The sequence below is a fragment of the Lissotriton helveticus genome, chromosome 10 (genome assembly GCF_964261635.1).
Source record: "Lissotriton helveticus chromosome 10, aLisHel1.1, whole genome shotgun sequence".
In the NCBI taxonomy this organism is placed as follows: domain Eukaryota; kingdom Metazoa; phylum Chordata; class Amphibia; order Caudata; family Salamandridae; genus Lissotriton; species Lissotriton helveticus.
Genome location: NC_136071.1, coordinates 436,749,341 through 436,764,611, shown reverse-complemented (window position 1 = coordinate 436,764,611; position 15,271 = coordinate 436,749,341). Strand labels below are relative to the sequence as shown.

General features: G+C 45.4%; 1 protein-coding gene across 4 annotated transcripts in view; it reads right to left on the bottom strand.

The window, feature by feature from the left end:
* CFAP70 (cilia and flagella associated protein 70) overlaps nucleotides 1-15,271 on the bottom strand; it is a 1,288,671-nt gene that overhangs the window by 650,930 nt on the left and 622,470 nt on the right. For all 4 annotated transcript variants that reach the window (XM_078662924.1, XM_078662925.1, XM_078662923.1 and 1 more), the window contains one exon: nucleotides 14,356-14,547. In XM_078662924.1, coding sequence (XP_078519050.1) covers nucleotides 14,356-14,547 — 192 coding nt within the window. The remainder of the gene's footprint in view (nucleotides 1-14,355; nucleotides 14,548-15,271) is intronic.

Genomic DNA, 15,271 nt, shown 5'->3' with positions numbered 1-15,271 from the left:
GACGACTGCAGGACGAGAGGACGACCCAAGATCACACGGAAAAGCGTCACCCTAACAAAGGAAACATGAACTTTGAACGGACTGTTGATCTCTGACCCTGGATTCCCATAGAAGGCGTGTATTAGGGTAAATAAAACCTTCACTGCCTCAAGTTGGCTTACGTGTTCCTTATTCCGTCCCGCAACAGTCTGGTTCCCAAATTATTACGACGTAAAGAAGTATAGACATCAGAAATAATGTTAGATATCTCACGTTCCTGGTTGAGCGGTGCAAAGGTAGCTCACGTTCCTGGTTGAGCGGGGCAAACTGCGTGTGCTGCTCACGAATATCCAGAGAAGCGGCTTCGCTTTTAATGTTAGACAGATTCATTATGAATACACAGGAAAGTTATTTTCCCATTAGTTTTATCCCCCAAATCCTGGGCAGCAGTTGCCCAGTGTTTGTTATGTGTTTTTTTTAACACCTCAGTCAAGACTAACATATACGGAGTACCACGTGTTACGGTATAGACAGCGGTAAAGACTGTGCCCCTTTTGGAGCAGTCGCCTATTGTGGGAACCATCCCATGGGGTAAGCACATTGTAAGCCAGATGTATGAAAATGCAATTTTGCATTTCCAAAATAGTGACTCCTTAGAAATCGCTATTTAGGAAATACAAAATATGTATGAAATACCCAATTTCCTAATAGTGATTCCTACAGAGTAGGAATCACTATTAGGAAATCGCAAATCGGAAATTTCATGACATTTGTCCCAATGTGATGGTTTAGCATTTTAAAAATAGCGATTTCCGATTATGAAATTCCTACTTTAGAAATGTTAAACCAAGGTTGGCTATGGGCATAAGGCCCCCTGTAATGGCCTCCAAAAATAGTGGTGCACAAGTAGAGCACACATATGCCCTAGGGACATGTGTGCGCTCCATCGCACTTTTAAAAAAACATCTTGGGGTGCTCTTTTTATTATTGCACGTGGTTACCATCGACTTTGAGTCAATGGTAACTGCATTTCCTAAATTCTCATTTTACATTTAGGAAATGCTTTGTACATGTGATAAGAAACTGCAAATAGAAAATCCTTATTTGCGAAGTCCAATTTAAGGAATCACAAAATGCGATTTCTACTGTGTAGAAATCACATTTTCTGATTCCATAATGGCCCATTAAAAAATGCAAAAGGCTTTTGTACATCTGGCCCATAGTCATTATCCTTTGCGTGTCTTGTTGTCCCGTAAGGGGAAACACAGCATCAATTTGATTGATTTTTGTGCGATCCAAAATGGAACATCCTAATGATTTGTGGGAATTTTGCCCATAATTGAATGAACAATTACAGGACTTGTGGTAGGCACTGTAGGCAATTGAGCCTGCCATGCCAGGCCTGCCCTTGCTGGGACGGCCCTCAATGAGAGTAAAACATACTGAGTTTGGCGTCTATATAGTCGAACTTGTATAATTGTTGTAGCTCATTAACATTGAGACCTTGTAAATTAGGGAATGGTGTATAACCAGCCAATACAGGCCATATGGATCAGTCATTGCTGAGGGGATCCATGTGTATAGGTGCAAGTACACGAATCAGGGGGCCTCAGAACCAATTTTGATGTTCCCAATGTGAAAATTGTATTTCTATGAGCAAATATGCTATGTACGCTTGTTGTGGATTAACAATAGTATATTAATGGAATGTACCTGAATTAGCATCCACAGCTGGAAAACTGACCCAAGAATAAAAGACTTCTAAGCAGTAGCTGTTGTAGGCCTCAACCCCGAAGATAAAGTCACCTCCTGCAACGCCAAGTCCACATAAAGTTTCATGTGCAAAGACTGCAGGTCTGTAATTGTCAGCAATTGGTGTAGGTTGTGGCTGTGCCATTCTTAAAACAGGAACAGAAGCAGTAGGCAAACACAAATATGGGTAATCCTTTAAAAGGTTCAAGCTTGAACAACTAACAGACAAAATACTTTGAAGGATATATCCCCAACACCAAGGACGTCTCCAGTGGTAGGTGAAAAGGAACTATGGGACACGCAGAAGTACTACTCAGGTTTTAAAGTCTTTATTTCGATTTAAAAAATCATAAAAGACACATTAAAACACACATTAATAAGATAAATTTCATGAATTTTAGCTGGTCATATCCATATGCAATTACAATTGCGGATGTTATTATTTAAGATACCACTACGACAACGGCTGGATTCATATTTATAAACAAAACAAAGCAAGACAAACTAAAACTAAATAAAATAAAGATAATCTAAACTGAAATAGACTATACAATACTAAACTAAACCAACTTTTTTAAAAAGGTAATTTAAAATGGTATTAAACAACTTAAAAGACAAACCTGCCCGAAACATGCTAAGAATTAGCAATTAAATTCCAAACATCAACATTTAATAAAGGAAAAACCGTTCCAAATGTATAATACATAAGATGCTATCATAAATTTACAGAAGCAGGAGGCATACGGTCTTTTAATGGGGCATCAAAGGACACTATCAGGGATTAATCTGATGTTTTGACCTGATTATCCACGCCCACCCTAGGTATTTGGCTAGACTCACTACAAATACCTCAGATGTGTTAGTTTTTAGCGCCCAAATGGCCTCTGCGGATTTTCTGTAAGGCAGGCGCTGGAACAGTGGTTTTAGCCATTTGGTTCGCGGCGCTATATAGCTAGGGCAGGCAAACAAGAAGTGGCCTTCTGTTTCCTTCTGACTTGAGCACCATCTACAGAGATCCGTGGCACCAATGGACCAGTTTTTTGTAAAGGTGTTCAGCGGCAAGGCTCCTACCCGAAACTGATGATAGAGTTTCTTGTCTAGCGGTTTGGTGATAATGTCCCAATAATATTCACTGGATGGATCCACCTTAAAAGTCAGAAACCTGCCCGTGAGGCTAGTAGAGCTGGAAACACTGACTCGAGTTTGGCGAAGCGTAGCCCAATACAGTTCTTTAAATTCTTGTTTGGAGGGAAAGGTGCTGGTTGAAGGGGATGTCCATAACTGTTCTAATCCCATATCTCCCAAAATGGTTTTAACCATTTGGAGCCAAGGGATTTTCCCAGAGCCCCTAATTGACCTGACTTCTGTTACCTCTTTTGCAAATAGGGTGAGGTCAGGGGAGGTCCATAAACGCCTCCAAAAGGCCACCAGTCTAAATCTTGCCATCTCATTAATCGGAGGGCAACCCAGATCTAAGCAAAGGGGGATGGATGGGGACGACTGTGGCAGTCCTACTAGATTCCGCAGAAATTTACACTGGATTTTAAACAAACTTGAAAGGTCCATGTAGCCCCAGAGATCTGCACCATATAGGATTGCTGGGTTGATCTTGGCGTCATAGATCTTGAGAGCTGGGGTAACCCGCTTAGTGATAGATCTCTTTTGCTCACTTATTAGGCAGCCTGTAAGTCGGGCAAGCTTAAGGTGTTGTGCACCGACTTGGGCTTTCCATCTCAAACGGCTATCTAGAGTGACCCCCAAGTAGGTCATGGTCTCCACTTGATCCAAATAGACTCCACCCATGCTTACAGAGCTCCGGACATGATGATTCTTCGTAAGGACCATAAACTTCGTTTTGCCCACGTTTACCTTCAGATCATTGATGGCACAGAACTCCTCAAAGCGGTCCAACGCCCGCTGTAATCCGCAGCGTGTTCTAGAGAGGAGTAGGGTGTCATCGGCAAAGATGAGCATTGGGAACCGTTTCCCTGCCAGCATTGGGGCGTCCGTGGGAGTGTCTACAAAGAATTTGACCACTTGATCGATAAATAGAAGGAAAAGTGTTGGCGCGAGGACGCACCCCTGACGGACTCCTCGAGTTACGGAAAAGGGTTCCGTCACTTGTCCCTGGCCTCCCCACCTCACCCTCACGTGGTTGTCCTCATGCAGTTTAATTATTATGTCGAGTAGTTCCATATGTATTCCTAATTTCCTCAGGACTCCCCACAGTTTGTCCCTCGGCACTAAATCGAAGGCGGACTTCAGATCGATGAATGCTGCAAAGATGGTACCACCACCAAGCTGGACCACCTTCCAATAGATCATACAAAATCTGAACACCTGGTCGATGGTACTCGTTCCCGATCTGAAGCCCGCCTGCATGGGAGACAGTATGTCCTCTGATTCGATCCAGCCTTGGACCCTACCCAGGACCATACGCGCAATGATTTTTTGTATGGAGTCGATGAGGCTAATCGGACGGTAGTTACCTGGATTAGACCTGTCGCCTTTTTTATATATTGGTAGTATCTCCGCCCCCTTCCAGGACCTGGGGATTCTCGCTCCTTTAGCTATTGAGTTGGCGACCTTGGTTATGTAGGGCGTCCACAGAGCGAGGTTAGCTTTGAACAGATCGGCGGGGATGAGATCCATCCCCGGCGCTTTCCCTCGCAGGGTCAGGCTTAGTGCTAACTCAACCTCTGTTTCTGAGAAGATAAGTTTCTCCCCATGGATGGGTGGAAAAAGTGCCACGCCCAAGGTACATGAGGGTTTGAGATTCTCAACACAGAATTTGGCCGAGTAGAAAATCACCCACTCTTCGGGAGGCACATGATTTGCGGGGGTGCGTGAGTCAGGATCCTTCCCCCACTTAACTAAATCCCAAAATTTAGCCGGATTATTCGAGATGGAGGCATCCAGAAGGTCCGACCAATACTTGTCCTCCCACTCCCATTTGGCTTCCCACTGTGTTTTCCTATATTGCAGCCTAGCTACTTTAACTGCACCCATATTCCAGGATTTGACTGCTTTAATAAGACAAGTATGAGCCTCCCTACATTTTTTGTTATACCATTTCTGGTGGGGGACATTTACTTTGGTGGCTCCCTTCCGACACGGAAGAGAAAGTAAAGACTTTAACTCGTCGAAACAGCGAACATGGAGGTTAATAATATTATTTGCCGTTTCAAGACTGCCCCCCAACAAGTCATGTGTCTGCATTTCATTAAGCATATTTGTAACCACAGTATTAACATTGTCCTTTAGCGTTTCGTCCTCCACGATCCTAGACCATTTTAACCTCTTCCTGTCATTAGTTAGGACGACATCCCCTGTTCGTGAGGTACTGGGCTCCTCCAATCTCTTTAGTCCTGGTAACCTTAGTAGAAGTGACAAGGGATTATGGTCGCTTTCCGGGCGGGATACTACTTCCATGTCCACCAACAGAGGCCAGTCTTCCAACTTAAGCAAAATATAGTCAATACGGCTTCTCCTTAGGCCATTGTCAAAAGTGTTGTTTACTCCTTGGTCTGATCTTGTACGGCCGTTGCAGGCCCGAAAACCCCGGGTTAAACAAAGAGCCATCCAATTCACTGCTGCCTCAGTCGCGGTAGCAGTTTTAACAGACATCAAATCAGGAATGTCCCATACAGCGTCCTCTGCTGAACCCCAGCTATCCCCTAAATCGTAGAGCGGCTCGAAGGTGCAATTTAAATCACCTGCAAGAAGGATAACATTTTCTCTACCCAGGCCAGCAAGGTTATAGTCCAGTGCGTCCAACAAGGCAGGAGAGCGGCCACCAGGCAAACCTCGAGCATATATATTAAACATGATCAGATCCCGATGACCAGTTTTACTCAGCTTGATTATTAGAAGGTCCGGGTTCTGTACAATTAGCTCTCGTGGGTGATATCCCAAAGACTGCTTCACCCAGATCAATAAACCCCCTGATGCACGCCCTTTACCACCTCTGATCGCAGGCTTAAAAAAGTTGACATATCCCAGCCTGAAAATTGGGTCGGGTGCCCATGTTTCTTGGAATAGGATAATGTCGAATTTATCCACAAACTCCAGCCAGTCTTCAGAGAGCATTCGGGCCTTAACCCCGGCAACATTCCAGGACACTATGTTGAGATTTTCTGTGGTGGGGACCACAGGGGGGGCCATCAGACCTGGAGCTACGGAAGTTACCTGTTCACCCCCACTACCCCACCTATTCACAATACTCCCAAGATTATCCGGGATGTTCCCAGCCTTCAGGGTGTCTCTTACATCCTTGGATGCTAATATGGCGACCTCTGTCCTAGCTAAATCCCCCATACACTCCTCTACATTATTTATAAGCTGCTGTGGGGCCTCCTGACTCCGCCTCGCTACCTGACACCCAACATTTTCGTCATGGTTAGTCAACACAGTTGGTATATGTTGTCAATCTATGGCCTCAAGATCTGATAGGGGACCAAAATGGTTGAAGAGGAATGGGAATTGCCGGATTTGGGGTGTCTTTTCCATGGGGTGCCTCCTGGCAGGGGGTCGCCCAAAGTTAGGGCCTGTTGGGATAGAACTTTGTCTATGTGGATAGAAATATGATAGCCCCAAAGTTTGGACATCCCCCTGTCTAGCAAACCTGGCCTCTCTACGAATGGTATCCAACACCCAGGGATCCTTGAACGAGATTAGGATACAATCACCCTCCAGATCCTTGGTGCCATGACCCACCCAGTCAACTCTTCTTACAAAAAGGATTTCGGTTGGCGAGGAAGGGGGCAAGGGTTGATTTTTATTTAGCCAGAAGATCACCTTATTACGTAAGTCCCCATATGACTCCTTCCTACCAGGTTTTAGGGGGGCAACACCAGTTAGTACTATTGTATATTGTGTTGCCTCCGTAGGGATGTCAGCGCGTGGGATGGTATGCCTAAAGTTTCTTTCCACCGTTGGATTGGTGGTGCTTCGATGGATAACTGAAATCCCATGGGGAGGCTGTCGGGGAGTATTGGGGTTGGGTTTTGCCAGTGAGGGTAGCCTGGTGGTGTATGGTCTATCGAGATTAGGTTTGTCAGTGGCCTTCGTCTTAGGGGCATGTAATGATGAGCCCTCAGATATCTTGCTGGTAGTGGTTTGTGGCCTTCCTCCCCCGTAGGTCTATGGATGACTGGCCCTGTGGCTTTAAGGTTGGTGGGATTACTGGTGGGGATATTGTTAACGCTTGTTGTCTTTAGTGCTAGCTGTGTTGTAATAACTCCCCCAGGGCTGGTGCTGGTTAATTTTTGTAGCAAGCCCAAATTTTTATTCACTACAGCCTCCAGTGTATCTATCTTTGAAGTCATCAACCTTGTCCGTTCCAAAACGGGCAATAGGAGGGTTTTAATCATGGCCTCCATCTTTACTAACAAGGACTCGTCGCTACTGAGGCACATTGGACAGGGATTGGAAGATCCCAAAGAGATGAGGGAAGGGCATAGCACATTAGGGAATACACAGGATGTAAGTGTATCTGTGGGGTGCCCAGGGACCGGGATATCATCGCCAGGTATATCTTTTTTTTGGGGCATCTTGCGTTCTCTCCCCCCCCTTGAGGCTCGAATCTTGCTTTCTCTTTCTAGATGTTATATCTGTGCCTAAAGGATCTACATCAACTAACAAGTTGGATACAGTGTTGGAGGCATTGTAAGGTGAGTGGGTACATTCCAAACTAAGTTCAGATGCTACACTAACCTGGGATCCGACTCCCCCACTAGCTTCGGAATCATCTAAATTGTGTTCATCATTATCCAATAAGCGGACAGACGGGCCCTCCCCCTCACTATCTATATGAACTATTGCCTCAGTGGTGACAGAGTGTATACAGTTAAAAGCTGCGTGTGCTACAGGGCTGGGGATGGTTGCCAACCCACCCAGCGAGGAGCACTTCCACTAACAAGATTAAGCGAGAGTCGTTTTTCCACCATCGCAATTTCTTTTTCTAGTATCCCCATGGCCCGTGTGATGAAAGCGTCCAACGGACCCGAGACAGCTCCCTTGGATGTTTGAATTTGAACTGTGCGTTCTTTGCCTGATCTTAAGGGCATAGTGGGATCTAATTAGCACCAACAGCAGCTACGTTAGACTTGACACGCTGATCGTCAAAATATGTTGTTGACTTTGTCGCCCTCACAACCGATAAGCTGTATCTTATGTCCAAAACGCACTTTAACATAGGTTTTTGGAGCTATATGTTCCGCCTACCTTAGGTGCGTCAAGATAGGGCAGGGGGGATAGGCCTGGGCCGAACGCTGCCGTACTCGAACGGCCTCAAACGGCCCGCTCTTTGCCCGGTCTTCGCCCGCGCTTCCGTCCGCGCGCGTCCCGCGTTCGCGTCAGGGGGCTGGTCTAAGTAGGAGGAGGTGGCGGGAAGAGGCACCAGGTGCGCGCGGTCTCCTGGCGCAAGCACCTCTGGTCCTCGCAGTCCCGCTCCCGGCGTCGGCAATACAGGCTCTCCCCTCAGCGTCTCCCAAATGTTCAGGCAGCCGAGCACACGGGCTCCCAGGCTGATTTGTGCAAATCAAGGGTTCTTGGGGCAGTGGCAGGATTAGAAACGACTGGCGAGCGGCTCCCGCGAAGCGGGGGCCGCGAGTCGTAATGAGCACTCAGGGAGGAGGGGGCGGGAAGAGGCACCAGGTGCGTGCGGTCTCCTGGCGCAAGCACCTCTGGTCCTCGCAGTCCCGCTCCCGGCGTCGGCAATACAGGCTCTCCCCTCAGCGTCTCCCAAATGTTCAGGCAGCCGAGCACACGGGCTCCCAGGCTGATTTGTGCAAATCAAGGGTTCTTGGAGCAGTGGCAGGATTAAAAAACGACTGGCGAGCGGCACCCGCGAAGCGGGGGCCGCGAGTCGTAATGAGCACTCAGGGAGGAGGGGGCGGGAAGAGGCACCAGGTGCGCGCGGTCTCCTGGCGCAAGCACCTCTGGTCCTCGCAGTCCCGCTCCCGGCGTCGGCTATACAGGCTCTCCCCTCAGCGTCTCCCAAATGTTCAGGCAGCCGAGCACACGGGCTCCCAGGCTGATTTGTGCAAATCAAGGGTTCTTGGAGCAGTGGCAGGATTAGAAACGACTGGCGAGCGGCTCCCGCGAAGCGGGGCCGTGAGTCGTAATGAGCACTCAGGGAGGAGGGGGCGGGAAGAGGCACCAGGTGCGCGCGGTCTCCTGGCGCAAGCACCTCTGGTCCTCGCAGTCCTGCTCCCGTCGTCGGCAATACAGGCTCTCCCCTCAGCGTCTCCCAAATGTTCAGGCAGCCGAGCACACGGGCTCCCAGGCTGATTTGTGCAAATCAAGGGTTCTTGGAGCAGTGGCAGGATTAGAAACGACTCAGAAGACCAGTTGAATAAGTAAATGTAAATGTAAATGTGTGTATACTTGTAAAGCACACTGCCGCCCCATCTCGGGGCATCCTGGCGCTGTATACCGCTGTGGAACCCATCCTGGCTTTCCCTGTGAGATGCCCCCTCCAGGTCACCCCCAAGGTGAAGCCAGGCATCCCAGCGCTGTTGGGGCCGTTGTGGAGATTAAGCAAGCTATTGCCCAGAGTTGCAGAGTGGGACCCATGATTAGAGTAGGCACCGAGGCGAGAATTATCGAGTCCGCGGACGTTGAGCCCAAGACCCTGCCGCGTCGGGAATTGAACCCTGGTCCCGGGCCTGACCTCTGCTTCAGGGTCTGCCGCTTCTAACCAGTGAGCCACACTTCTCCTCCAGACCAGACCAATACCAATACCAGTACCAGACCAATCATTGGTGGTGCCATGTCACTGGGATTTTGTGTGGAAACTGAACTATGACTTGGGACAACAGGACGTCAAAATGTACGGACTGAGTCTCTCTACCACATCAGCACTTGTAGGGCCCGAATCCTGGTTAGCTCACAGTGCCTCACCTGAACTCCTAACTTTCCCAGAGTAACAGGTGATTTCGGCAACCTAGAACATGGCGCTCTTATCCCCAAGGGAACCAAGGAAACAGATCATCACCTTTCGTTTCTCACACAAAGGTACAAAGAAAGTTTACAATATTTATTGAAACTATAGTAGTCCATTATGAAGCAGATGTGCTGCAATTATTAGACAAATAAAACTGAGTAAATACACATTACTAGCAAACTGTATTCAATGAATAGACCAACCATAGCAAGTAATATATCTGTCTAGGTTACCCTCGCTGTGTGAGCCCAGGGATCTATTACTAATCTCTGGGATTAGAGGTCGACCCCATACCTGTTGTGTGTAGTTAGGTAGTCCACAACATAGGTGTAAACTCAGTTTACGCAAGTCTGATGCCTACGTTCCAGGACTGGTATCTCTGCTGGTATTCTCCTCTCTAACCTCCAAGGGGCGAGACACAGTTTATATAATAAGAACTACTGTGTTGGAAAACTGCAGCTTTGCAACAGTGTTATGTCTAAAAACATTAAAAGATGTTGCTGACTGGGCAGAAGAAAACAGTACACCGTGCTTTTTGAGCTCGTATGGAACGTTCAGATTGAATACCAAGAAGAGTCACTAAATAACACATAACATGTGCAGCGTATTTCAAAAATATTATCATGTAACAAAAACAAATGTAGTATGTGTGCTTGTGCAAAGCAAAGGCAGCCTAAAACAGTTAATAAGATAAGTGCAACCAAGGAAGAACCAAAGTGGGCCAGAAGGAACATTACTACAATTGATCCTCGTTGTCGTCATCCTCTTGACACTTCACATGCAGCTCCTGGGGACTATGCACTACTCAAAAAGGGCCTTCATCCTCTGATTCATCATCATCCAGTAGATGTGTAGGTGGGAAAGACAAAACCTCACTTGGTGAAGGATGAGCTGGAAATATTGGTTCTGCAGGGGATTTTTATCCTACATGCATGATTGACAATGGCATCAATAGTGTCAATGGTGCTTTTGCCGACAATGCCAGCGTCGATGAGATTTTCAATGGAGGTGTTGTCATCGCCAGGGTTCTTGTCAGTGCTGTAGTCGTCAACGGGGCTCTTGCCAGTGGTGTTGTCATCAATGGTGCTCTCACTGATGCAGTCATCGACGGTCTAGTCAACAGTGCCATAGTCGGTGATATTGTCGCCAATGGTGTCGTCGCCAGTGGTGTTTTCATTGACATCTTCTTTGGTATCTTCTTGGTTGACGGTGCAATAGTTGAGAAGATTCTCATTGTCGTTATCGCCATCGAGACTATCGGTTGATGTTGTGACAATCGAAGCGGGCGTCGACGAGGAGGTTGTTGACGGTGCCATCATTGACAAAAACTCAAATTGAGATGTGGCAAGCATGTTTTGGGGATTTATCATTGATGGAAGGGATTTGAATGACTTTTTCAGTTTTGTTTCCTTCAGTGAAGGAGTAGTAGGCTCAGAGTGAACCTTTTCTGAGGAAAGTTTCTCTTTTTTTTTTAAGAATGTGGACGTTCGTCTGACCTTTGTGAATGGCCTGAGGACCTATGGTGGGTTTTCTTCACAGCCTTTTTAGGTGACCCTGGAGGCACTCCTTCCTGAGACCTATCCCTCTTATGGGATTTTTCAGTCTTTGAGGAATCATCACTTTCCTCCTCAGATAGAGGGTTCTCTTTGGATTTTAATGACTGAAACCAAATCAGTAACCTCACCTCTCTGTCGTTCAACATTTCTTGAGAAAGAGTGCAGCATATCTTAGAATCCTTTACTTTGTGTTAAGCATGTAGACAGTAGATGCACTCCGAGTGCAGCTTCTTTTTGCCACATGTTCCACATGGCCTGAACAGTCCTTAGTCTTAGGTGGTTTTGTCATGGTTGGGTCGTTAGAATATAGTCTATATCAGTCTTTTCCTGAAGAAAATTCGACTAGACTTTAGAGAAAACTGTAGAAAACTGAGCAGAGCTCAGAGAGACTCCCACCATACTACGTGTGGTAGAAAACCTGAGTGACTGAAGGCTCTGTGGCGATTGTTCTAGAGGGTACTGTTGCATTATTGGCTGAACTTTGGTTCTTACTAAATGATGAGGATAAGCTATTGAAGTGAATGTTTTTTTAATTTTAACTGCTGTGTATGTCATTGACTTTCTATTGTACTGTGGGACTCCCACTTTGACAACGGGGAATGGTTCAAACATGTGAATCTATGAAAGATTCAATCCTGGAGAAATTCGGTTTTATGGAGCCTAAGCTCCTCGTATAACTAAGTAAATGATTTAAAGCTCCACCAAATATTACATCCCCTAGCTGGGAGATCTCTATAATGTTCCACTTCTTGAATCCCTCAAGTGCTGACACATATTGAAACAAAGACTCCTCAAATAGTGGGGTTTATTTGGTTAATTTCTGGTTAGATATTTTATTGTGTCATATCATAATTTAAAATTCTTCTTGGTGGCCGGCAGGAGTGAAGGGTCAATCCTGCCTCCATATAATATATGCAGCACTGACATGTTTGCACCCACTCCTCAGAGGCATAGGTGGGGTTGCTCTGAGTGTTATAAAACCACTCATATAGGCTCAATAATTGTTTGAAATGTCTGCCGCTGCTATGCCAGCATCATAAGTGGATTTCAATCACTTAAATAACACTCTTCTAGGTGTGAAATTATACAACAGGAAGCCCCTGATGATAGAACTAATGTTGGCGAACGCCGCCTTAGGAATATCAAAGGGTAAATTCTGCAGTTGGTACAGTAGGTGTGGCAATGCATACATTTTAAATAGGGCTGCTCTTCCCAATAGAGAGAGTGGGAGCCAAGACCAGAACTTGATGTCATCAGTTATTTTGTCTAATATTGGTTGAATATTCAGGGTCCATGCTGCCCGTGGGTTTTGTGTGATGTACATTCCAAGTTACTTGAACCCCTCTTCTGCTATTTGTATGCCTAAAGCCCAATCAATACACTGAGGTTTGTCCCCTACTAGGAATTGGATTTTGGTTAAACGTAGCCCACTCATACCTCCAAACTTAGGGAAGATCTGAAAAACCCTTGGGCCTGACCATTTAGGACCCATGAGAAATATTAGGATGCTGTCTGCGAAAAGGGCAACTCTATCAATGCGTCCACTCTAATCCTTTCAGCTCAATGGCCAGATGGAGGAGCAGAGGAGACAGTGACATTCTTGGCATGTGCTGTGTCATAATCAGAAATGGGCTCGACACATTTTGCCCCATTCTAACCCATGCAATGACATCTGTATATAGGAGCCACATATATTTGATAAAGGTGCAACCCATGCCACATTTGTACTTAAGGAGAATATGTAGACCTTCTTCACTGGATCAAAAGCATTTTCAAAATCAGCTACTAAAATCATCGTAGGGATGTCTAGTCTTTTAGCCAAAACTAAAGCATTATATAAGTGCCTGATGTTATGGTGTATGAAACGCTTGTACAAAAAGCTGAGTAGTCTCTCTGGTTCAGAACGTGGATCACAGTCAGCAAATGGTTGGCCAGTGCCTTAGCCAAAAGCCAGACCTCTAAATCGGGAAGTGAAATTGGACATTATGATGAGAATCGATCACGTACCATACCAAGTCTATGTCTACGTACAATGTCCGTTGAAGACTATCCTTTTTCACTCTTAAAGACTATTTTTTCACCCATGCTCCAGGGTCTTGAGGTGACAACCTATTCAACCAAAAAATGCTGTAAAACAGCTGTTGGGTGCAAGGAACTCTCCTGCACCTTGAACCCCAGCCTGTATAGCAAGACACGACCCAGAAGAGTCTTTTTTATTTCTCTCAGTGCAAATGGACTGGCAGCCCCACTGTACAAAACCATCTGCCTAGATCCTACGGTGCCACAACAGGATCCCCTCAACCTTGGCTTAAGCGACACAGAGGTCGAGGGAGGTAAAATGATGCATGAAATAGCCAGTGCTCCAGACTCGGATGAAAGGAAAAATAGTTTTAAAAAAAAACAAATGTATTGTACACGAAAAGAAGTAATACTGCCAACTGGAATATGACTTTCCATAAAGACAGAAATGAAACAGGATGTGCTGATGGTAGAATGTCAGGATATACACCTGCAGGAAGTGAGGCAGGATAAGGGAGACATATCGATTGGTATGTGTAGCTTGGTCAACTGTACAAGGCAAATCCACCTCATAGGGTACTAGAGCAAAGAAGGGGGCAAAGAGGTAAAGATAGTTCTATCTTATAACCACTTTCCTCATATTTATAACTGAGGCTCTCCGCCTCTGTCCACTATAGATACAGACAAAGATGAGTGTTGGTGAAATATATGGTTCAATATTTAAAGTAAAACTGTCTGCAAATGCACACTATTCCATGGCCCCTTGCCAGAGCAAATGTGCCCTCATAACAGCATAAAGCCCCTTGAAAACGACAAATTCTCTGCATGTAAAGAAAATAAATATGTTTCTAAATATATGAATTTCAAGACTTCATGATTAAGAAACATGGAATAATGGAAGTAAGGAGTACAAGAATTAGGAAGGGAAGTAATGCAAAAGGAGTAAGGAAGAAAATGAGGAATGGAAGGAAGGAGTTGAGGATAAATCATGCCAGGAAGGAATTAATCCTAAATACAAGCGGAGAAGGAAGTGAGGTGAGGTCATTTAGGAAGGAAGGAGAACAGAAAATCAATTGAGAGAAGCATTAGGTAGCTATATACCTTTAGCTGCTCCTTGAAGGCAAAGTATTTGCCAGTGCAGTTAAGCTCATAGTTGAGTTGGCACTTCTGTTCCTCCAGGGTCTGGTTGTCTAACACTTTTCCTTCAGCCACCTGTTGCCCAAATAGACCACGGTATTCATCAAGAATGGAGTTGGTTATGCTGACAATCTGATTGTGGTAATCGCTCTCAGCCTTGGTAAAAACAAAGAGACAACAGGTATAAGAGAATATGCGGCGGCACTCTAGGGTAGAAGGAAAAGCATATTACAGTTTAGCTCATGTAAGAAGCTTTAGTGCTGATGTCATCACTAGATACCATGATTGGTCCAAACATTTGAGCAGCAGCCCCACTATCATCCCTTGGAATAATAGCCAATCGTCTTCATATCCCTATCCCTTATAAGAGTTATCTGTAAATGAGTGGGTCAGAGACAACTCATGTGCAGCTAAGAATGCAATATTCAAAACCTAGCCAATGCCTGATAAGCAATGCCCACGAAGATATGGAGAAGCTAAACCTGCTACGAGGAGTAAACAATCTCTAAAAATATTTGAAGTATTCAGTAGTACACATTCAAACTTTCCAGGGTGCAAGGAAGGAGGAGATTTCCAGGGGGAGGCTTTGTGAACCTCAGTGATTAATAGATACAGTTTCGTATATTGGGTCACTTCTCCACCTCAGAGTTTCCACCTTTGGAATCATACAAAACAAATCAGTATTTCATATGAACAATTGAGTAAAAGACTGAATAGCAGAATTTCAAAGGAAAATATTCTTTTGGAATGGTATGCCAAATGAGGAGTAAACCCTTAAGCAGATATCTATGGCCCTACAACACTATGGAATGGTTATTGAATCTTAAAGCACTGACTCCTAGGCAAACTCATAAATAAAAATGATATAGTTACAGACTAC